At 48.5% G+C, this 25,645-nt stretch overlaps 2 protein-coding genes across 3 annotated transcripts in view; one reads left to right on the top strand and one right to left on the bottom strand.

The window, feature by feature from the left end:
- The window catches only part of LOC123769990 (major facilitator superfamily domain-containing protein 6), an 80,275-nt gene that overhangs the window by 13,477 nt on the left and 41,153 nt on the right, over positions 1–25,645 (top strand). The window contains exon 2 of one of the 2 annotated variants that reach the window (XM_045761526.2): positions 25,377–25,410. The exons of the other annotated variant lie outside the window; for it this stretch is intronic. The gene's annotated coding sequence lies outside the window, so the exon portion shown is untranslated. The remainder of the gene's footprint in view (positions 1–25,376; positions 25,411–25,645) is intronic. 2 annotated transcript variants of the gene reach the window in all.
- LOC138350396 (platelet glycoprotein Ib alpha chain-like) lies at positions 11,488–12,087 on the bottom strand. Its single transcript, XM_069301022.1, has one exon. The coding sequence runs from the start codon at positions 12,085–12,087 to the stop codon at positions 11,488–11,490; it is 600 nt and encodes a 199-aa protein (XP_069157123.1).

Below are 25,645 nucleotides of genomic sequence, written 5' to 3'. Positions count from 1 at the left end.
GGACGGGACTGGTACCAGCTACACCACCACCACTACAAGGACGGGACTGGTACGAGCTACAACACCACTACAAGGACACACACGCCATACACACACTGGCCGAGGAAGTGTCGTGTCTCCTCACAAACTCTGCGGCTGTTTATATTGTCTCTAAACCTTATATAAAAACATTAACTTACATGTGTGTTATTAATCCACATAATTGGCTCGGCTGCCTTCATAATTTTTTGTAATGAATTTGTATATTGTTATTGATATATTTATATACTTAACATGAATTGTCGGAGACTCGAACGCGGGACCATACAAGACATTCTATGTTGAATATACCGCGCGTGTGTGTACTCACCTAGTTGTGCTTGCGGGTGTTGAGCTCTTTGGTCCCGCCTCTCAACTGTCAATCAACTGGTGTACAGGTTCCTGAGCCTACTGGGCTCTATCATATCTACACTTGAAACTGTATGTAGTCAGCCTCCACCACATCACTGCCTAATGCATTCCATTTGTTAACTACTCTGACACTGAAAAAGTTCTTTCTAACGTCCCTGTGGCTCATGTGGGTACTCAGGTACTAAGTTTCCACCTGTGTCCCCTTGTTCGCGCACCACCCGTGTTAAACAGTTTATCTTTACCTACTCTGTCAATTACTGAGAATTGTGTAGGTAGTGATGATGTCTCCCCGAGCTCTCCTGTCTTTCAGCGACGTGAGTTGCATTTCCCTCAGTCTTTCCTCATAACTCATGCCTCTTAGTTCTAGGACTAGCCTTATGGCATACCTCTAAACTTTTTCCAGCTTAGTCCTGTGCTTGACAAGGTACGGGCTCCATGCTGGGGCCGCATACTCCGGGATTGGTCTTACATATGTGGTGTACAAGATTCTAAATGATTCCTTACCCAGGTTCCTGTAGACAGTTCTGATGTCAGCCAGCCTCGCATACGCCGCCAATGTTATTCTTTTTATGTGGGCTTCAGGAGACAGGTTTGGTGTGATATCAACTCCTAGATCTTTCTCTCTGTCTGCTTCATGGAAGACTTCATCTCCCATTCGGTATCCTGTTTCTGACCTGTTTCCACTCCCTAGTTTCATTACCTTACATTTGCTCGGATTGACCTGTAGTAGCCATTTGTTGTACCATTCATTCAGTTTGTCTAGATCACCTTGTAGCCTCATACTATCTTCCTCTGACTTTATCCTCATAATTTTTGCATCATCAGCAAACAATGAGAGGAACAAGTCTATTCCCTCTGGGAGATCATTCACATATATCAGAAACAGTATAGGTCCAAGGAGTGAACTCTGCGGGACTCCACCGGTGACGCTTTGCCAATCTGAGACCTCGCCCCTCACAGCGACTCGCTGTCTTCTGTTGCTTAGGTACTCCCATATCCAGTGGAGTACCTTCCCTCTCACTCCTGCCTGCATCTCCAGCTTGTGCATTAGTCTCTTGCGTGGTACTGTATCAAAGGCTTTCTTGCAAGCCAAAAATACGCAGTCTGCCCACCCTACTCTTTCTTGCCCGATTTTTGTTGCCTGGTCGTAGAATTCAATTAATCCTGTGAGGCAGGACTTGCCATCCCTGAACCCATGTTGATGTTGTGTTGCAGCATGTATGGTCCTCGTGTCAACATTGCCCTGTGTTGCAGCAGTGTCCAGTGGGTGTTGCAACCTGTATGGTGTCCTTCAGCATTACGCAACAAGTATTTTATGCTGTACGTTCATTGAGCATGAACCTGTGGTTGATAATAGTGGTGGAGCGGGTACGTTAGGGCATGGAGGCTGTGCCCGCGGCCTTCCGTCAGTAGGGGGGTTTTAATATGGCGCAGGTCAATGCCCTCCAGTTGGCCAGCCAGGGTATCTCCCTCCCCTACCTACCCTCGCTGGCATTTCCTCCAGTGCCCCTACATGTAGCCCCAGTAGCCTCCATAACCTGTACCGTTATCTTTATCGACGTTATCATGTCATAATGACGTCACAAATATCGTTCATGTCATATATAAACCACATCATTTTAACTCTTATTTTTGTTAGGACAGGATACATCAGGTTAGGATACATTAGCTTAGGTTAGATTGTGAAGATAGGTTAGGTTAGGTTATCTTGAGGTTATCTTGAGATGATTTCGGGGCTTAGTGTCCCCGCGGCCCGGTCCTCGACCAAGCCTCTGCCCCCAGGAAGGTGGAACTCTGCAATGTTTCAATATGAGCAATATTGTGTGTATGTGGACATGTTGGATAATTCACTAGACAACCCATCAGTTGAGAGGCGGGACCAAAGAGCCGCAGCTCAACCCCCGAAAAGCACAACTAGGTGAGTAGAGAGACAGCTACAAAAGACACTGAGAATGCAGGTAAATAATGTAGAGAATGACTGGTTTCGTCAGTCAGCACCGTGAGTGGGAGTGTCTGGGTTTACTGGCCTTTCAAACCCACGGGATACACGATAGGTAGCCGGCTCCCGCTAACTTTTTATCCCAGTACGTACAGACACATGTCTCATCAAGATGATATATTTATATATCTGGCCTATACGTATTCCTCACACATTACGACCAAAATAATTAACACTAGTTTTATCACGTTCTAACTCACCGTAACATAATTGAGTGTAGAAACTAGTAATTTTAGAGTGATATTGTAATGTGGTCGTGTGTAGATGTCGTTCATACTGGGAATGTTAGAGAAAGCGCGCGCGCTGCCGTGGGTGGATCAGCTGAGCTGCGTAGCGCCAGTGCGTGCGGCGTTGCCAACCGCACAACGCTCTAACTGATGTTTTAACAGCAGTTTGTGGTAATATCCAAGCTTGGGGATACAAACAAGATGTAGTAGTAGTCTCTAGTGTATGATTTCCTTGTTTATTATTCTTTCTGAGACAGTGACAAGCGTAGGTTGATCCACCTGGATATAACAAGTGTTCAGGTGAAGTTTGACGAGACCAAGAGGTCGTTCCCACCTACATTGGGACATATTTTCCTACTGTAACCTTTAAATGTTGAATTACTTACGGCTCTTAAAAGGAGTAAAAAATAAGATAATGTAAGCACGATAGTTAAGAATGATCCTATTTTGCTTTATTATCTATGAAAGGAGAATGTGAGAAGAAGTCACATTTAAATGTTTCGGACACGGCGTGTGAAGAGCGTTTTAGGTTTAGTGTATTATGAACCCAAAATCCATCTTTTGGTGGATATTGTCCACAGGCTGGCCTCGTCCAAGCTTTATCCATTAAGAGTTAAGACGTATCAACCTCTGGGAGGGGGGGGGGTGTTATTAAGGCCTATCGACCTCCTGGTTAGGTTATCAAAACGTTATTTATTTCACTTATAACTCATGTGTGTATATACACTGAAAAGTTGTTTACACTTGGGTGTATATATGAGCCCCAGTGTATATGTCCCTCTGAGTGTGTGTTCCACAGGTGTATATATCCTCTGGTGTATATATCTCTTGATGTTACTGAGTGACAAGCGGTTGCTTCCACACCCTGGCAGTGACGTCACGTCAACCTCTCCTATTGGTCTAAAACTTGCGTCGGCGTGAACACTGTGACGTCTTAGTGACGTCACACCTCCGTCACACCATATATAAAGCAGAATTGTATCTACATTACACATTATATACATTGCATACATTACTACATTACAAATTTGAGCATTTTATCTCTTTACGTTAGGTTAGTGTAGGGTGAAAAAGTGATTTATATGTCAGGCTGCGAGCAGCAGCGTCCAACAGCCTGCTTGATCAAACGACCAACCAGGAGGCTTGGTCGGAGACCAGGCCGCGGGGCTGTTGATCCCCGGAAGCTACACAAGGTGGGTAAGGTTGGTTAGGGTAGGTTATGTTAGGTTAGGGAAGGATAGGACAGGGCAGGTTAGGTTAGGGTAGAAGAGATGTTGAGCTAGCCGGTCGGCCGAGCGGACAGCACATTGGACTTGTGATCCTGTCGTCCCGGGTTCGATTCCGGGCGCCAGGCGAGAAACAATGGGCAGAGTTTCTTTGACCCTATGCCTCTGTTACCAAGCAGTAAAATAGGTACCTGGGTGTTAGTCAGCTATCACGGGCTGCTTCCTGGGGGTGGAGGGCTGGTCGAGAACCGGGCCGCGGGGACACTAAAGCCCCGAAATCATCTCAAGATAACCTCAAGATAGCCAGGTTGCTGGAACTAAAGTCTTCCGCTTGTGTGGTCCAGAGGATCGAGGCTCCCAGAGTCCAAGTGAAGGAAATGATTGTTAAACACAGGATAAAATCTTACTGAAGCGACCATACGAGTCATAAATACTCATACTCCGCCCAAGTACAACAGAGACCAGCAACACTTAGTGGGCCAGCCAGAGGCTTAGGGCCCGCCCAGTGGGCCAGCCAGAGGCTTAGGGCCCGCCCAGTGGGCCAGCCAGAGGCTTAGGGCCCGCCCAGTGGGCCAGCCAGAGGCTTAGGGCCCGCCCAGTGGGCCAGCCAGAGGCTTAGGGCCCGCCCAGTGGGCCAGCCAGAGGCTTAGCTTAGGGCCCGCGCAGTGGGCCAGCCAGAGGCTTAGGGCCCGCGCAGTGGGCCAGCCAGAGGCTTAGGGCCCGCCCAGTGGGCCAGCCAGAGGCTTAGGGCCCGCCCAGTGGGCCAGCCAGAGGCTTAGGGCCCGCGCAGGAATATCCCTGCAAAAAAAAAAAAAAAAATAGCCACCTTTCGTGTGGTTTGTGAACCTTATTGTTGGTGTTCAAAAGTTCACGTCTTCTATGCGTAGGTGGTCGGTTAGGTTAGGTAAAGTCCTGGCAGTTTAGTACATCATTTTTGCAGCCCGTCCTCATAAACAAAGGCCAAATTCCATTCCATGCACCCGCCAAACCCAAGTTTATGAATGAAAAACGGTTTACACACGACTCTTACGGGTTATTCATGCCCGTGCCATCTCTTGAATGGCTTAATCTTTATCAACCATCAATACACACGACTCAACTGATGACGTTCGAACACTTCTTGAACAATTAAATGCTTCGCTGACGACTTGTGTTCGAACCACAACCCTGTAAATGCTTCGCCCTCGAACAATACAAATAATCGCCAACAGAACCTAAACACCTAACCTAACCACTGCATAAATATGCACAATATGCTAATATATAACAATATTAATTTATTCTTGAGAAAATTGCTATTTTGAATGAACAGCATGTTAAAATTGATGAATGCGTCTTTGGGGTCGACCGCTGGATGGAACTGACTTGGTCTGAAGACGGGTTGAACCTTTGTGACGTTATAAGTGATGAGGACACTCTGCTGCTGCTGCTGCATTTCTCATCTTCATTACTTTACACTTGTAGGGTTATAGCAGGTCTTTGTCCGCGCGCTCGGGTTATAGCAGGTCTTTGTCCGCGCGCTCCTGGACTTTATCAAGGTCTTCCTTGTAACTCTCTGCGGTCCTCGCTATTTACATTCAGCTCTGTCATCGGTAAACATTAACATGTAGGAGCTCACGCCATCAGGTAGATCATTAACCTCACTTGTTGGTTCCTCCACCTCTACACCAAGCACTGTGTCCTGGTGTGTTCAGTCCTACAGGTACTCCCTGGCCCTCACCACTGTGTCCTGGTGTGTTCAGTCCTACAGGTACTCCCTGGCCCTCACCACTGTGTCCTGGTGTGTTCAGTCCTACAGGTACTCCCTGGCCCTCACCACTGTGTCCTGGTGTGTTCAGTCCTCCAGGTACTGTGTCCTGGTGTGTTCAGTCCTCCAGGTACTGTGTCCTGGTGTGTTCAGTCCTCCAGGTACTGTGTCCTGGTGTGTTCAGTCCTCCAGGTACTGTGTCCTGGTGTGTTCAGTCCTCCAGGTACTGTGTCCTGGTGTGTTCAGTCCTACAGGTACTGTGTCCTGGTGTGTTCAGTCCTACAGGTACTGTGTCCTGGTGTGTTCAGTCCTCCAGGTACTGTGTCCTGGTGTGTTCAGTCCTCCAGGTACTGTGTCCTGGTGTGTTCAGTCCTACAGGTACTCCCTGGCCCTCACCACTGTGTTCTGGTGTGTTCAGTCCTCCAGGTACTGTGTCCTGGTGTGTTCAGTCCTCCAGGTACTCCCTGACCCAGTTGTGCATCTTCCCATGTATCTCACCCTGCTGCTCCCTCTCCACCACCTCACTTTCATGAAGATCATCATCAAATTCTTTTTTGACAATGTAGTAAAGTACTGGCTACCCGGCCTCTCATTTTCCTGTCGTATTTTGGTAGCCGTGCTGTGGACCTCAAGTTGTCAGGGAGGACTTTTTCCTCTGAAACCATGATGCTTTTCACTACATATAGCAGTTATCTTACCCTGTCAAAGTAGGACAGACAAATTATATGTGTATACACATGTACATTTATGTGTATACAGGACATGTAAAAGCTGGTCACAGTTGCATTTCATCTTTTGTAAACACTGTAAAAAGACACTTTGAACACTGTTTATGAAGGACAGACGTAAATCCCGTGTATTTATATGTGTAGGTTAGATTAGCATTTTAAAAGCACTACAATCACTTTCTGTGGCTGGGTCAACAAATCACTCAACTATATGTTTAACAAATCTCTAACACTGTCCACGGAGGACGGAAGAAAATGAGTATGTGATGATTAGCATTGTAAATGTTGGCCACGTCTGTGGTAGAACAAGTAATACAGAAACCTAGAGAGTTTATCCTCTCCAGGTATTCCATTATTCTTATTTTGATTATCTTGAGGTTATCTTGAGATAATTTCGGGGCTTTTAGTGTCCCCGCGGCCCGGTCCTCGACCAGGCCTCCACCAGGAAGGAGCCCGTGACAGCTGACTAACACCCAGGTACCTATTTTACTGCTAGGTAACAGGGGCATAGGGTGAAAGAAAGATGTGGTGTAGTGAGAGATGTGGTGAACTTGAGACCAGATTCACGAAGCATTTACGCAAGGACTTACGAACGTGTACATCTTTCCTCAATGTTTGACGGCTTTGGTTGCATTTATTAAACAGTTTACAAGCATGAAAACTTGCCAATCAACTGTTGTTATTGTTATAAACAGCCTCCTGGTGCTTCGGAGCTCATTAACTGTTTAATAATTGGAAACAAAGCCTCCAGGGAACACACACACACGGCATGCTAGCCGACCCAATACTACTGCTGGCTCCCCCCCCCCCCCCACTGCCTCACCTGGTTCCTGAGCCCAATAGGCTCAGGAACCTGTACACCTGTTGATTGACAGTTGAGAGGCGGGAGCAAAGAGCCAGAGCTCAACCCTCTCAAGCACAACTAGTGGAGTACACGTGTCAGCAAGGCGGACAGCCCGCCTGATACTAGAACTATTTTCACATTTCTCGAACTTTTTCCTTCACTTCTTTACTCCCACGAAAGTGGTGGTGGGCTTGTGAGTGTGCTGGGAGGGTGTGTGTGCAGGTGTGTAGTTGGTGAGTTGCATGTGGTGGTGGTAGGTGTGGGTGGTGGTAGGTGTGGGTGGGGGGGGGGGAATAATCAATACATGGGCATTGGGTCCGTGTTGTGCCGGGACAACCCGTCCCTCGGGTCATTGACCCAATCATCATCAGACCGCCCACCACACCTGTCAGCCACCCACCACACCTGTCAGCCACCCACCACACCTGTCAGCCACCCACCACACCTGTCAGCCACCCAGCCACCCGCCCACCACACCTGCCAGTGCCACCCCCCCCCCCCCAACCAGCAATATACGCTTACTAGTACCGCTACACACCTACACCGACCGGCTCCAGTATCATATATTAAGTACATATATACATACATATGTCTATCACAGGTTTCATGCCTAAGCCGTCAACTATTATCAATCCGCTGTTGTTACTGTATCCCCGTATCCTAAACGCAGGTGTGTGGGGGGATTTTTAACAGGTGTAGGAGCATATATATATACAGGTGTCTGGAGTACACACCTGCAAATGTAATTGGATATGTTCATGCTGTTTCCGCCTGGTCTATTGAAATGGTTGAACACCATTGTTGTGTGACACATGTGTTGCGTGTGTTGTGTGACACGTGTTGCGTGACACACGTGTTGCGTGACACGTGTTGCGTGTGTTGCGTGACACGTGTGTTGTGTGACACGTGTGTTGTGTGTGTGTTGTGTGACACGTGTGTTGTGTGTGTGTTGTGTGACACATGTGTTGTGTGTGTTGCGTGATACGTGTGTTGTGCGACACATGTTGCGTGTGTTGGCCAGCTCACAGGGCAGTACACGGCCCACCACAAGATGAACACAGGAGAACAAATGCGTACAATATGATAAGAGAAGACAAAAAAAGATCACCTCACAGATAACACTGAGAGTATTGACCTGCACAGCTTCTCTCTCAGATCACTACACAAACAATGATCACAATACTTACTCACCCACCTCCACCATTCACAAAGTATTTACGCAACCACTTACGAAATCTATACATCTTTCCTCAATTATGGTGGTTGTGTTTACATTTGTTAAACAGTTTACGAGCTTAGAAACTCGTAAGTTTGGATTCATAGAGACACAAATATGGTGAACTAATAAATGATGGAGTCAGAGTCTGTCTTCTGTGGATTCCTTCCAGTATTGGTCTCCGAATGCTTGATAGAACTGATGAGTTGGCCAAGACTTTTGCTCGTAAAGAGGGAATTGATTACCAACTTGGACTGCCTTTGAGCAGCCCGAGGACAGTAATATTCCAGGAACATCAACTAAATCTCGTAGACTTGAGGCAAATGTGAAATTCCCACCAGTTACTCCATCTATCATCATTCTATTATGCAGGAAGAACCGCACGTCTACGGGTCATCCAATAAGGTTAGCAGACTTCTAGATGTTACCACTGCTAGGCTTAGGCTCGGCTACAAGTACCTCTGGCAGTTTGTAACATTTGCTGATGTAGATTTAACAATATGTAAACTCTGTCAGCAGAACTATTCGCATACTTTGCGTCATTATATAATGGAATGTGAAAAAATTGCGGAAATTAGAAACAACACCATCAATGAAGTCTGAGAAATGTATGTTATTAGTCCTCACAATACACTACTTGTTTCTTAATCTCATATGTCGTTTATCTACTGGAAGCGAAATGTGGATACAGTGCAAGGATTTCAGGTAATTTATCCATGATAATAAGATTAGGTTGCCATATCATACACAGTGAGCTTAGATTTATCTCTAAATGGCTCAATTTTACTACAATCCAAGATATAGTGTTCGAGTGTGTGTCCCTGTCTAGTGTCCACACACTTTACACTTTACTTCATCTAGATCCCTATACAAGCCAAACTGCCAGAGATACTTGTAGCCAAGTCTTATACGAGCTGTGACAACATCTGTTAGTCTACTGACTTTATTACTCGCCCCATACACATGTTTTACTTGACACATTTCATTGTGATGAACAATGGACCTGCTAGTTCCAGTTTGCACTGTTCTACTTTCTTCAAATCCATCCAGGAGTTCTCGTCTAATGACACTTTTAAGGGACCTATTTGATAACTCAAGATTCCGTTCAGTACTGTCTTTACTTACTGCAGCCTTAGCAAAGGCGTCAACTTTGTCATTAGAGGGTTCAGTTCCTGAACCCTCTACATAAGTCCAGCAGCTAACACTGCTACTACCGACGGCGGCCACTTTCTCCTCTCACAGGACCAAGTTAGGAGACCTGGACTGCCCAAGGTGAACTGTCCTCCTCAGCGTAATCACCTCCTCACGTCACCTCTGTGAACATAAACGTTATTAGCCAGATAGACAGTATACTGGGTACTAAAGTATAGAGTAGGATAACACCCTTCCACCGGGGAACTGAAATTGTAATTGTATTCACAACCTAGATGGCGTGGGTATCGTTACGGACTTACCTGTTATGAGGAAAGGTTGCAGCTGCGTTCATACGCTTGTGGGGCAGGACTCGCCAAGCACTCCAGTCTTCACTTACGAAACCTGTACATCTTTACTCAACGATGGTGACTTAGTGTACCTATATTAAACAGTTTATGAGCTGGGAAGCAGTTGGGTGTAGTCCGTAACTGCGCCTCCGAGCTGGTAAAGTGTTTAATATAGACTAAGCTGCCATGATCCAAGAAGGATGTACAGGTTTCGTAAGTGGTCACCTAGATGCTTCATTAATCATGACCCTAATTAGGCAAAACACTTGTATATAAAAGTAGAGGAGCGGCAGCCAGCATGGCGGGTCCGGGAGACACACTCCTGCCTCTACTAGATCACGACACTTTGACGCATACACGCACGCATGCATGCACACATGTACGCACGCACGCATGCACACATGTACGCACGCATGCAGGCACACATGTACGCATGCACACATGTACGCACGCATGCAGGCACACATGTACGCACGCACGCATGCACACATGTACGCACGCATGCAGGCACACATGTACGCATGCACACATGTACGCACGCATGCATGCACACATGTACGCACGCACGCATGCACACATGTACGCACGCATGCAGGCACACATGTACGCATGCACACATGTACGCACGCATGCAGGCACACATGTACGCACGCACACGTGTACGCGCGCACGGATACACACATGTAAGCACGTATGCACGCACACATGTACGCACGCATGCACGTACACATGCGCGCACACACACACACACACACAATTACACAATTAGGACAATTAGGCGAGTACACGCCTCGCCTCAATTACACAATTAGCACAATTAAGTGAGTACAATTAGGTGAGTACGCACACTTAAGGGGCCTAATAGCTGAGTGGACTCGTAATCCTCGGGTCATTAACGAGTCCATTTGGTGGCAGAAACAAACTGGGCGGAGTATCTTTAACCCTCTCTCAGAGTTACTGTTGTATCTTCCTGCAGGTGGTCCATACTGTCAGGCGCAAATAGTAAACACCGATAGTAAAACCAGGCTCCGGCCCACCCACACCCTCACATACCCACCTGTGTGCACGCTTGCCCCCCATGCCCCCCTGTGCCCCCCACGCGGGCATTAGTAGAGTGGCCTAAATTAGGAGGAGGAGGGTGCTGGCAGCCACGGTGTTGGGGTCGTCGACCTTTCCTGCTGCTCCACACTGTACTGCTTATCTCCTCACAAGATAACCCTTCCCCTCACACTCCCCCCCCCCTCAGCCCCCTGCCTCCCTCACACTCCTCCCCCTTCCTCCCTCAGCCCCCCTGCTTCCCCCACACTCCCCCCCTGCTTTCCACAAACCTGTTGATTGACAGTTGAGAGGCGGGACCAAAGAGCCAGAGCTCAACCCCCGCAAGCACAAGTAGGTGAGTACACACACTGCCTCCCTCACAACACGGGCCCGGCTTAATGCTTGTGGAACAGTGCCATTGGTCACTGTGGAACAGTGCCATTGGTCACTGTGGAACAGTGCCATTGGTCACTGTGGAACAGTGCCATTGGTCACTGTGGAACAGTGCCATTGGTCACTGTGGAACAGTGCCATTGGTCACTCCTTGTGGAACAGTGCCATTGGTCACTACTTGTGGAACAGTGCCATTGGTCACTGTGGAACAGTGCCATTGGTCACTCCTTGTGGAACAGTGCAATTGGTCACTGCTTGTGGAACAGTGCCATTGGTCACTACTTGTGGAACAGTGCCATTGGTCACTGCTTGTGGAACAGTGCCATTGGTCACTGCTTGTGGAACAGTACCATTGGTCACTGCTTGTGGAACAGTGCCATTGGTCACTGCTTGTGGAACAGTGCCATTGGTCACTACTTGTGGAACAGTGCCATTGGTCACTGCTTGTGGAACAGTGCCATTGGTCACTGCTTGTGGAACAGTGCCATTGGTCACTGCTTGTGGAACAGTGCCATTGGTCACTCCTTGTGGAACAGTGCCATTGGTCACTGCTTGTGGAACAGTGCCATTGGTCACTACTTGTGGAACAGTGCCATTGGTCACTACTTGTGGAACAGTGCCATTGGTCACTGCTTGTGGAACAGTGCCATTGGTCACTGCTTGTGGAACAGTGCCATTGGTCACTGCTTGTGGAACATTGCCATTGGTCACTACTTGTGGAACAGTGCCATTAGCCATCAACTGAGAAACCACATGAAAAACACTAACATATGTTCTTAATTGTTCTTCAAACGCCATATTGAGACAACTTATAAGGTCAGCAGAGCCTCAGTCTGGTCCCTTACAAGGAAAATGTTGTACATAATGTACTGAAAACAAAGAGTCACAGTGAGAGCGTGGCGTGAACTAGCGAGGGGATACAGAGGGGGCAGGGAGGGGACACAGGGACAGTGAGGGGACACAGGGACAGTGAGGGGACACAGGGGCAGGGAGGGGACACAGGGGGGGGGGCACAGGGAGTGAGGGGACACAGGGAGGGGACACAGGGAGGAGGGGGGGCAGGGAGTATAAAGAGACTGAGGGGTCAGAAACTAGTGTTGTATAGCGCGGGTAACCAGCAAGTCAGACCACCTCACTTACTTCAATCACTACACTTTAGTCTGCTCCAATACCCAGTTTACGACCTTCAACGCGCTACGAGGTCGTATATAACAATAATAACCTTGGGTTGAGGACCTCGTAGTGATGTGGAGGTGGTAGAGTGTAAGACTCGCCCGCCATGATGCAAGTAAGAGATCTTAACTATCGTAAGACACCTTGGTGAATACTGGCCCAGCACATTATCGGTAGACGGTAAGATCACTGGTAATATTTGCTACAGTATACATATCTTTTGTATTCATTTATGTGTCACTTGTGCTTGTATACATAACCTTTGTTTAATGGACAAGTTTCAATCGTTGTTCAGGGTATAAATACCAATTTAATATTCCGTTTTGGCGACGCCAAACCCACCAGCTCAGTGGCCATGAAAACTGTGTTGAATGGTTGTGGCCTTGGTAACGGCCAGGCTACACGTGTGTGTGTGTGTGTGTGTGTGTGTGTGTGTGTGTGTGTGTGTGTGTGTGTGTGTGTGTGTGTGTGTGTGTGTGTGTGTGTGTCGCAATAGTCCAGGTGTTTGCCTTCACTCAAGTACATACACTAGCAGTTTAGTAAAACATCTGTTAATTTCTCCCCACCCACACTCACACACTCACACACACACACACACACACTCACACACACACACACACACACACACACACACACACACACACACACACACACACACACACACACACACACACACAGGAGGTTACTATACAAACTTGAGAGACAGGCAGGAGTAAGCAGAAACACACTAACATAGTTAAGGTATTACCTAACAGACAGGAGTCAGAAAGTGACAGTGAGGGACAAGGGCGAGGGGCGAGAAGTCAGACTGGAGTACAGTAACAAGCGGGGTGCCTCAAGGATCGCTGCTGGGACCTATACTATTCCTTATTTATGTAAATGACGTCACTGCAGGAGTTGCCCAGTACTGTCACCGCCATAGTGACAGTACTGGGCAACGCCACTCATCCTGTGAGTGGACACACCGTCATAGTGACAGTACTGGGCAGCGTCACTCATCCTGTGAGTGGACACACCGCCATAGTGACAGTACTGGGCAGCGTCACTCATCCTGTGAGTGGACACACCGCCATAGTGACAGTATTGGGCAGCGTCACTCATCCTGTGAGTGGACACACCGTCATAGTGACAGTACTGGGCAGCGTCACTCATCCTGTGAGTGGACACACCGCCATAGTGACAGTACTGGGCAGCGTCACTCATCCTGTGAGTGGACACACCACCATAGTGACAGTATTGGGCAGCGTCACTCATCCTGTGAGTGGACACACCGTCATAGTGACAGTACTGGGCAGCGTCACTCATCCTGTGAGTGGACACACCGTCATAGTGACAGTACTGGGCAGCGTCACTCATCCTGTGAGTGGACACACCACCATAGTGACAGTATTGGGCAGCGTCACTCATCCTGTGAGTGGACACACCGTCATAGTGACAGTACTGGGCAGCGTCACTCATCCTGTGAGTGGACACACCGCCATAGTGACAGTACTGGGCAGCGTCACTCATCCTGTGAGTGGACACACCGCCATAGTGACAGTATTGGGCAGCGTCACTCATCCTGTGAGTGGACACACCGCCATAGTGACAGTATTGGGCAGCGCCACTCATCCTGTGAGTGGACACACCGCCATAGTGACAGTATTGGGCAGCGCCACTCATCCTGTGAGTGGACACACCGCCATAGTGACAGTATTGGGCAGCGCCACTCATCCTGTGAGTGGACACACCGCCATAGTGACAGTATTGGGCAGCGTCACTCATCCTGTGAGTGGACACACCGCCATAGTGACAGTATTGGGCAGCGCCACTCATCCTGTGAGTGGACACACCGCCATAGTGACAGTATTGGGCAGCGCCACTCATCCTGTGAGTGGACACACCGCCATAGTGACAGTACTGGGCAGCGCCACTCATCCTGTGAATGGACACACCGCCATAGTGACAGTATTGGGCAGCGCCACTCATCCTGTGAATGGACACACCGCCATAGTGACAGTATTGGGCAGCGCCACTCATCCTGTGAATGGACACACCGCCATAGTGACAGTATTGGGCAGCGCCACTCATCCTGTGAGTGGACACACCGCCAGTGTGACAGTATTGGGCAGCCTAGTTAGATTAGCCTGAGGTTAGGATAGGTTAACGCTAGGCTAGCTTGAGTTACTTCTCCAAGTCTACGAAAATACCTTGATACGCCTTGGCGGCGTCTCTCTTGACAGCTTGGAGAATGAATCCGTGTTGGTGGTTGATGATGTGGTCCGCTGATGAGCGCTGTGCCGTTGTGGTGCTGGGAAAACATGCATTAGGTTACGTGGGGCTGACAACTAGCAGAGATTATCTGCTCAACTGGCTGGCCGGCTGTCTGCCTCACTGGTTGTCTGATTAGCTGCCCTCCTGGCTGACTGGCTGTCTGCCTCACTGGTTGGCTGGTTAGCTGCCCTCCTGGTTGGCTGGTTGGCTGCCCTGCTGGCTGACTGACTGGCTGGCTGCCCTGCTGGCTGGCTGGCTGGCTGGCTGACTGGCTGGCTGACTGGCTGGCTGACTGGCTGGGACTCGCTTGTCGTAGAGCCAGGAATGTCAAATGATTGGGAGATCTCCGTGATGTTCAGCCAGTCCTCATCAACAAAAGCCAAATGGTTGTTGATCCAGGCGCCTACCTCCTTGTTTATGAATGATAAACTGTTTACACACGACTTACAACTGTTGATCTAAGTTTTTCGAACAGTGCTTCGTTGACGACCTCTGTTCGAACCGCAACTCTATAAATGTTCAGCCAGTTCTCATACCTTACCTTGAGGTGCTTCCGGGGCTTAGCGTCCCCGCGGCCCGGTCGTCAACCAGGCCTCCTGGTTGCTGGACTGGTCGACCAGGCCTCCTGGTTGCTGGACTGGTCGACCAGGCCTCCTGGTTGCTGGACTGGTCGACCAGGCCTCCTGGTTGCTGGACTGGTCGACCAGGCCTCCTGGTTGCTGGACTGGTCGACCAGGCTGTTGGACGCGGCTGCTCGCAGCCTGATGTACGAATCACAGCCTGGTTGATCAAGTATCCTTTGGAGGTGCTTATCCAGTTCTCTCTTGAACAGTGAGGTGTCGGCCAGTTATGCCCCTTATGTGTAGTGGTAGTGGACCCCATACCCATCCTGTGAGTGGTAGTGGACCCCATACCCATCCTGTGGGTGGTAGTGGACCCCATACCCATCCTGTGGGTGGTAGTGGACCCCATACCCATCCTGTGGGTGGTAGTGGACCCCATACCCATCCTGTGGGTGGTAGTGGACCCCATACCCATCCTGTGGGTGGTAGTGGACCCCATACCCATCCTGTGGGTGGTAGTGGACCCCATACCCATCCTGTGGGTGGTAGTGGACCCCATACCCATCCTGTGAGTGGTAGTGGACCCACATGATGTTGTCTGGATCAACAGCATCCTAATCGTTCAGTATTTCAAAAGTTTCAATGAGAATGACTAATACAAACCTCCGCTACAGGTGCAGGGGAGTCACACAGGGAGGTGTGTGAGGGGGCTGATGTAACACAGGGTGCTGGCCGCCTCGTGGTGACTCCCGACAATCACAGTGTAAGTGTTGTGTTCTGGTCAGTGTTGCTGAGATGCGGAGGTGCCGCTGTATCCTCCATTGTTTACTGGGTGACGCCGTGGGCCGTGTTAACCCTGGAAACACAAATCGAAACTGTCTCTATATTCCGCTTGTTACAACTTGTAATAAAGTTGTTACATCTTGGTTTAACGTGTTTATGACATATTAGAACGTTGTTACAACTTGCTAGATTGGTTATGACTGGTTAGGTGGTGTTAAAACTTGTTCGAACGTTGTACCAACGTCGTAGTTTCGGTGTGTGTTTGGCGGGAAGTCACCGAACTCCCTACTGCTTCCTGTGGTCGGCTCGCTCACTTGCTTCTCTCTATACCTTGTCTTGTGTTGTTTATATGGTGAGAGACTGATGGGGGGGGGGGGGAAGCGAGTCTCATATAGGGATCCTCTTCCTTATATCATTGTTACTTAATGAATAAGGTTTATTCCTGATGTATATAATAGGCTCATGAAATATATGGGTCACTAGGAGCAGGTGTCAACTGAGCTGAGGTAGGATGACAGCTCTTGCTTGTAGCTTGTCCAGGTACTGCGCTCCGTGAGAGAGAGAGAGAGAGAGAGAGAGAGAGAGAGAGAGAGGGGGGGAGGGGGAGCCGGTACAGGTGTTGGGGGGGGGGAGCCCCCAGGGGTGATGGATCAATTAATACCCCCCCCCCCCCCCTCCTCCCCCCTCCCTGTGTGTGCATGAAAGAAATCTGAGCATAATTCGCCGAGAGGTCATTGGCCCGACATTGTCTGTATAACGTTTACATATACGTATATACGTGTGTGTGTGTAATTACCTAAGTGTAGTTACAGGATGAGAGCTACGCTCGTGGTGTCCCGTCTTCCCAGCACTCTTTGTCGTATAACGCTTTGAAACTACTGACGGTCTTGGCCTCCACCATCGTTTGTTCAAACCGTCTACCACTCTGTTTGCGAAAGAAAACTTTCTAATATTTTATCGGCACCTTTGTCTCATTGTTTTTATCGGCATCTATACCCTCGTGTTATTGAAGTTGCCTGTTTCAAGAACTCCACTTTGTCATTTTTGTAGATTCCTGTTACTATTTTGTATGTAGTAATCATATCACCTCTTTTTTCTTCTATCTTCGCCATTTTCAACCTCTCTAGACTCTTTTCATAATTCTATTTTTCAGTTCCTGAAGCCATTGTGTAGCACGCCGCTCCACCTTTTCCAGTTTACTGATGAGCTTCTTGAGATTTGGCCACCATACAACTGCTGCATATACCAATTTTGGTCTCACAAAAGTCATGAACAGTTTCTTCAGTATTTCACCATCCATGTAATTAAAAGCAAGTCTGAATATGGAAAGCGACGCATACGCTCCTCTCACAATGTTCCTTATGTGTTCCTCTGGCGACAACTTACTATCCAAAACCACCCCGAGGTCTCGTTCTTTATTTGAGTTCTGTAATTCTTCTTCACGTAATTTGTAAGATGTATGTGGTCTATTTTCTCCGATTTCACATTCCATAACTTGGCATATATTCACACTGAATTCCTTGTGTAGATCATTCGGATGACATGACAATCTTCCAAGACTCGTCAAAGTCTGTGCTTCCCAAGCTGCTGTTTAGCATCATCGGTAAACTTGACCACACCACACACTAGAAGGTGAAGGGACGACGACGTTTCGGTCCGTCCTGAACCATTCTCAAGTCGATTCTCACAATCGACTTGAGAATGGTCCAGGACGGACCGAAACGTCGTCGTCCCTTCACCTTCTAGTGTGTGGTCTGGTCAACATACTTTAGCCACGTTATTGTGACTCATCGCCTGCATCGGTAAACTTGTTCATATAGGTCTGTCTTCCTCCTGGTGGATAGTTTATGTAGACGATAAACATTACTGGTGCAAGAACTGAACCCTGTGGTACTCCGCTGGGACCACAGTGGTTCGTGAGTGAAACAAAAATTGTGGGAGAGGGAGGGTTATGGAGAGGGAGAGAGGGAGGAAGGGGGAGAGAGAGAGGGGTGTGCCTCCATGTGAGGGTGGTGGTGAGAGTGTGAGGGAATGGTTGAATATCAACGAGGCTTGAATAGCATATATAGTGGGTGGACTGGTGAGATTCTGGCCGATACCTCCTGTTAGTCTTGGTTTGGTTCTTGTCGTTGTGGTCGTGGTGGTCGTGGTGGTGGTGTGGTCGTGGTGTTGTGGTGGTGGTGGTGTGGTGGTCGTGGTGTTGTGGTGGTGGTGGTGTGGTGGTCGTGGTGTTGTCGTTGAGATCCTTTACTGCCTGAATCCACTCAGTAAAACATTTAAACGATTGGGACCGACTAAAGTGTCTAAATCTGTATTCTCTTGAGCGCAGGCGGGAGGGATACATAATAATTTACACGTGGAAAATATTTGGGGCTGGTCCCAAACCTGCACACAGAAATAACATCACATGAGACCAGAAGACATGGCAGGATGTGCAGAATATCCCCGTTGAAGAGCAGAGGTGCAACAGGTACTCTGAGAGAGAACTCTATCAACATCAGAGGCCCGAAACTGTTCAACACGCTTCCACTACACATAAGGGACATAACTGGCCGACCCCTCACAGTGTTCAAGAGAGAACTATCAACATCAGAGGCCCGAGACTGTTCAACACGCTTCCACTACACATAAGGGGCATAACTGGCCGACCCCTCACAGTGTTCAAGAGAGAACTATCAACATCAGAGGCCCGAGACTGTTCAACACGCTTCCACTACACATAAGGGACATAACTGGCCGACCCCTCACAGTGTTCAAGAGAGAACTATCAACATCAGAGGCCCGAGACTGTTCAACACGCTTCCACTACACATAAGGGGCATAACTGGCCGACCCCTCACAGTGTTCAAGAGAGAACTATCAACATCAGAGGCCCGAGACTGTTCAACACGCTTCCACTACACACAAGGGACATAACTGGCCGACCCCTCACAGTGTTCAAGAGAGAACTATCAACATCAGAGGCCCCAGACTGTTCAACACGCTTCCACTACACACAAGGGACATAACTGGCCGACCCCTCACAGTGTTCAAGAGAGAACTATCAACATCAGAGGCCCGAGACTGTTCAACACGCTTCCACTACACACAAGGGACATAACTGGCCGACCCCTCACAGTGTTCAAGAGAGAACTATCAACATCAGAGGCCCGAGACTGTTCAACACGCTTCCACTACACACAAGGGACATAACTGGCCGACCCCTCACAGTGTTCAAGAGAGAACTATCAACATCAGAGGCCCGAGACTGTTCAACACGCTTCCACTACACACAAGGGACATAACTGGCCGACCCCTCACAGTGTTCAAGAGAGAACTGGATAAGCACCTCCAAAGGATACCTGATCAACCAGGCTGTGATTCATACGTCAGGCTGCGAGCAGCCGCGTCCAACAGCCTGGTTGATCAGTCTAGCTGCTTTACCAAATGGTTATTTGGTAAATGTCGGTTACCATTATCTTGACGCTTCCCGCTCTTGCTACCGCTAGTGTCAACACTTGCTGGCCGGATTGTTCTGTTAAGTTGTACTTCAAAGTTGCTGTGTAGGTGTACAACACTTACACCACCCCCCCCCCTCTCTCTGCACCTTATCTCTCCTTATCACTTGATGCCCTCATGGCAAGATTGCATTTCTTATAGCACTTGTCAGTTTCGTTCTGTTATCGGTAGAATGTGGTGGTGGTGGTAGTGGTGGTAGTGGTGGTGGTGGTGGTGGTGGGGGTACTGTTGGTACTGGTACTGTGCTAAGTGTTCTTACATGTCAGTGTCTATGAGGAGGTGCAGCCTACTTTATGCCCTGTCTAACAGCCTTGTTACACCTGTTGCGTTACAACATAACTATTCTGATTAGTTATGTGAATGTGGCCTTAAAGTTGTAGATGGAAGTGCCTTCCACAACTTGTTTGAGTGTATTCCACAAGTTACCTGACTGTTGTGGGTACAAGTGGTTCCTTATATTTCTTCGACTCACTTGTGTGTCCCGCTGTCACCTTGTCCTTTTGTCCTAATTGTCCTTGTCCTAATCCTTGTCATCTTGTCCTAATTTGTTTCAATTTAAAGAGGCTGTATTTATCTATTCTTCTCGGTATCTTGTATGTTGTGATCATATCAGTTCTGTTTTCCGTCTTATAGGTTTGAGATTTCTCTAATCTCCTCCTCTTTTTCTCTTCCTCTCCTCGTAGCTTATTCCTCTCAGCTCTGGCACCAGTCTTGTCACAAGGCTCTCTACCACAAGGCTCTCTACTTGTTATATGTTGGGTTTGTACTTAGCATGATGTGAAATCCCGGCCAAAGGCTGTTATATTTCAGTATTGGCTATCTTGAGGTTATCTTGAGATGATTTCGAGGCTTTAGTGTCCCCGCTGCCCGGTCCTCGACCAGGCCTCCACCCCCAGGAAGCAGCCCGTGACAGCTGACTAACACCCAGGTACCTATTTTACCAGCCGAGCGAACAGCACGCTGGACTTGTGATCCTGTGGTCCTGGGTTCGATCCCAGGCACCGACGAGAAACAATGGGCAGAGTTTCTTTCACCCTATGCCCCTGTTACCTAGCAGTAAAATAGGTACCTGGGTGTTAGTCAGCTGTCACGGGCTGCTTCCTGGGGGTGGAGGCCTGGTCGAGGACCGGGCCGCGGGGACACTAAAGCCTCGAAATCATCTCAAGATAACCTCAAGATAACCACCTGAACTTGGCGACAAGTAATTACGTTATAAAGTCTAATGAACCAATAGGATTTTGCATTCTTAGATGACGTAGAAATAGAACGGAGAATTAGAGAGCGGGACATTAACAAGCCAAGACGCTTTTCAGCTGTAGTCGGGTAAGCCTGATTAGCCGAGGGGGGGGGGGGGGCACAATTATCCTCAAGTGGTTTTTGACCTTTGTAACATTATAAGCCTCGCTGGATTATAGAGATAACATGCAGTGACAGTTTGCTAAAAGGGCAAGATAACGAGATCCCAAAATTAGACAATTACTCGCATATCTGAACGAATATCCAAACACTTCACACAAATATGTCTCACACATTTCAGTGTGCTTGCGTGCGTGTGTGTGTGTGCCCTTAAGCATATTGTCCTCACAAGCGTATAAAGAGGGATGTGTACCGCGTGCCACAATACCCATCTCTCAAAGTAAGTGTTTCACTGTTATAACTTATAAGAGTGCACCGTAGTGCCCTGGGGCAGAGGGAGGAGTCTCTTGGTACCGCTGGACACCAACGTTGAGTCCGTCACTTGCTACCAAGCTGTCCCTCAACACCAAATACCACTCAAATACGTTGTGTAACTATTCCTAGCTCCCTAATCACACTCCACGGATCTCTGGGAACACTATTTCAGGCCCAGGTATTCCTGGATTCGCCAAACATTTACGAAACCTGTACATTTGTCCTTAATCATGGCGGCTTTGTCGTTAAACTGACGGTTTGTACAACTTCATTAGTAAGCTGGTCTGCCCCACTACTTCCCCGTGTTGTGCTGTGTATTGCCATAGCATACAGTAAGTAGTGTGTTAGTTGCACCTTGTGTGTAAGTAGTTTCAACGTGGAAAGTTATCCATCCACTTGTACCATTAATGAGACACTTCCTCGTAAAGTAACTCATTCAGATCTAAATAAGACCAATACTGGAATATGAAGTAAAGGAATTAAATTACATTTCGTGGAACCCATAACGAAAGTTGAAGAGCTATGAGAGGCGAAACAAAAGGGAATATGATCACTACATAAACAATACTGAGGGCAATAGACAAGGTGGATAAGGGCAGCCTCTTTAAACCGAACAAAAAGATAATGATAAGATCGGTGTTTCTTGAAATGGCAAAGTGTCGACGAAAGCTGAAAAGGCTTGGTCGAGAACCGGGCCGCGGGGACGTTGAGTCCCGAAACCACCGCAAGGTAAGGTACCCTGTACGGGTGGTCAGCAAATGGAATGTCCTGAAGGAGGAAGGTTTGAAAGCCACCTCCATCCACAACTTTAAGGCCAGATTCGACAAAGAATCTTTAAGTCAGAGTTGGTAGAAACGGAACAGGTACAGGGCTAGTAGAGGGGGGCATAAAGTGCTACTCCCCGTGCCGCCCCCTCCCCCCCCCCCACACACACAGCCATCCTCCCCTCCAAGAGTTAACATCAAACGTGTCCAGGTTTTCAACTCCCGTAACTAGTTTTACCTGTTACTAAAGTCGCTCCTGCGTTGTCCTCTCCTTGGGACTTGGACACCAGAAGGTCGCTGTGAGGACCCCAGACACCTGCCAGACACCTGTACCCTCCACCACAGACCTCATACTCTGCTCCAGACACCTGTACACTCCACCACAGACCTCATACACTGCCCCAGACACCTGTACACTCCACCACAGACCTCATACTCTGCTCCAGACACCTGTACACGCCACCCCAGACCTCATACTCTGCTCCAGACACCTGTACACTCCACCACAGACCTCATACTCTGCCCCAGACACCTGTACACTCCACCACAGACCTCATACTCTGCCCCAGACACCTGTACACTCCACCACAGACCTCATACACTGCCCCAGACACCTGTACACTCCACCACAGACCTCATACTCTGCCCCAGACACCTGTACCCTCCACCACAGACCTCATACTCTGCTCCAGACACCTGTACACGCCACCCCAGACCTCATACTCTGCTCCAGACACCTGTACACTCCACCACAGACCTCATACTCTGCCCCAGACACCTGTACACTCCACCACAGACCTCATACTCTGCCCCAGACACCTGTACACTCCACCACAGACCTCATACACTGCCCCAGACACCTGTACACTCCACCACAGACCTCATACTCTGCCCCAGACACCTGTACCCTCCACCACAGACCTCATACTCTGCTCCAGACACCTGTACACTCCACACACTCACCCCAGAGACGCCATAATAACCCCCCAGACACCTGTACACTACCCTCCCCCCCCCCCCATCCCAAATCCTTGTCCTGGTCCCTACCAAATGCTATGTAGTCGTAATGGCTTGACGCTTTCTCCTGATAATTCCTTCCTTCTGACATTGGCCTGCAGGAACATGATAAAGTTGACGCCCTTGCTAAGGTTACAGTAAATAAAGTGTTGACGGGAATCTTGAGTTATCAAATAGTTCCCTTAAAAGTGTCATTAGACACTTTTAAGACACTCCTGGATGGATTTAAAGAAAGCAGAACAGTGCAGACTGGAGCTAGCAGGTCCATTGTGTCTGACAATGACATGTGTCAAGTAAAACATGTGTATGGGACAAGTAACAGCATCAGCAGACTAAGAGACGTTGTCCCAGCCTCAGACTTGGCTACAGGCATCTCTCTCTCTGGTGGTTTCACCAAGACGGCCTCGGTCACTACTTTCTCTAAACTTGCCTAAGTGTACTGTTACACCACAGGTGTGGAACACCACCATCACTGCCCCGGTGAGTGTACTGTTACACCACAGGTGTGGAACACCACCATCACTGCCCCGGTGAGTGTACTGTTACACCACAGGTGTGGAACACCACCATCACTACCACGGTGAGTGTACTGTTACACCACAGGTGTGGAACACCACCATCACAACCCCGGTGAGTGTACTGTTACACCACAGGTGTGGAACACCACCATCACAACCCCGGTGAGTGTACTGTTACACCACAGGTGTGGAACACCACCATCACTACCCCGGTGAGTGTACTGTTACACCACAGGTGTGGACCACCACCATCACAACCCCGGTGAGTGTACTGTTACACCACAGGTGTGGAACACCGCCATCACTGCCCCGGCGAGTGTACTGTTACACCACAGGTGTGGAACACCGCCATCACTGCCCCGGTGAGTGTACTGTTACACCACAGGTGTGGAACACCGCCATCACTGCCCCGGTGAGTGTACTGTTACACCACAGGTGTGGAACACCGCCATCACTGCCCCGGTGAGTGTACTGTTACACCACAGGTGTGGAACACCGCCATCACTGCCCCGGTGAGTGTACTGTTACACCACAGGTGTGGAACACCGCCATCACTGCCCCGGTGAGTGTACTGTTACACCACAGGTGTGGAACACCACCATCACTGCCCCGGTGAGTGTACTGTTACACCACAGGTGTGGAACACCACCATCACTGCCCCAGTGAGTGTACTGTTACACCACAGGTGTGGAACACCACCATCACTGCCCCGGTGAGTGTACTGTTACACCACAGGTGTGGAACACCGCCATCACTGCCCCGGTGAGTGTACTGTTACACCACAGGTGTGGAACACCGCCATCACTGCCCCGGTGAGTGTACTGTTACACCACAGGTGTGGAACACCACCATCACTGCTCCGGTGAGTGTACTGTTACACCACAGGTGTGGACCACCACCATCACTGCCCCGGTGAGTGTACTGTTACACCACAGGTGTGGACCACCACCATCACTGCCCCGGTGAGTGTACTGTTACACCACAGGTGTGGAACACCACCATCACTACCACGGTGAGTGTACTGTTACACCACAGGTGTGGACCACCACCATCACTGCCCCGGTGAGTGTACTGTTACACCACAGGTGTGGAACACCACCATCACTGCCCCAGTGAGTCCTCTCTCTCTCCTCACACATCAGGGGCATACTTGTGCCCACTCTAGACACGGAAACTTGCTAAGATGGCGCTGCAGTGTCCTTGCCTACTGATTAAATATGTATGTGTATGTATATATGTTAATGTATATATATGTACATGTGTGAATAAGCCTGAATGGTCCCCAGGACTATATGCAACTGGAAACTCACACCCCAGAAGTGACCGGAACCCATACTGCCAGGAGCACTCTGCTGGCAGTATGGGATCGAGTCACTTCTGGGGTGTGAGTTTTCAGTTATATGCACATGTATGTATGAGTATGTGTACATGTATATATAACATTAATAATTATGTAACTAGCGTCAAAAGAGTTATTAGCTTAGCTAAACGAACTAGAGGGTTCAGTTCCTGAACCGATTATGTGCCTCTGTAACCCTTTACACCACCGCCCACGAGATGGGTATGGGGTGCATAAAGAAATTGAATTGACTCGGTCACAGGCGCCTATATACTCAACCTGCTCTAACAATTAAGTGCACTTGAAGTATGAATGTGTAGTTCAATATGTAGTTTTAGCTTAGGGTCATTGACAGTTGTCTAAATGAAAACGTGTTAATCTGATTTTATTGCTTATTGTTAAATAACTTGCTAAAACCTTTTAGTGAATACTGGATGACTTGGTTAGTTAACGGGGAAGTTTTCCGGTGTGACTCTTCGCTAACATTAGTGTCTTGCTTTTGTTCCAGGGAGTGTCCATACGTCCCCACCTCTTTGTTCAAGGTAAAGTGCTCTCTTCTGCTTACTATAAACATTCACACATTATACACACACACACACACACACACACACACACACACACACACACACACACACACACACACACACACACACACACACACACACATTTATGTGTGTGTGCTTGACATGAGAGCATGGGCATCATGTATGCCCATGCTACCTACATATAATAATTGTAGTAATGAAACTGTATTAATTATTTCAATATATATAGAGA

The sequence above is a fragment of the Procambarus clarkii genome, chromosome 45 (genome assembly GCF_040958095.1).
Source record: "Procambarus clarkii isolate CNS0578487 chromosome 45, FALCON_Pclarkii_2.0, whole genome shotgun sequence".
NCBI lineage: Eukaryota > Metazoa > Arthropoda > Malacostraca > Decapoda > Cambaridae > Procambarus > Procambarus clarkii.
The sequence above is the reverse complement of the archived record's forward strand: the minus strand, read 5'-3'. Positions and strand labels throughout refer to the sequence as shown.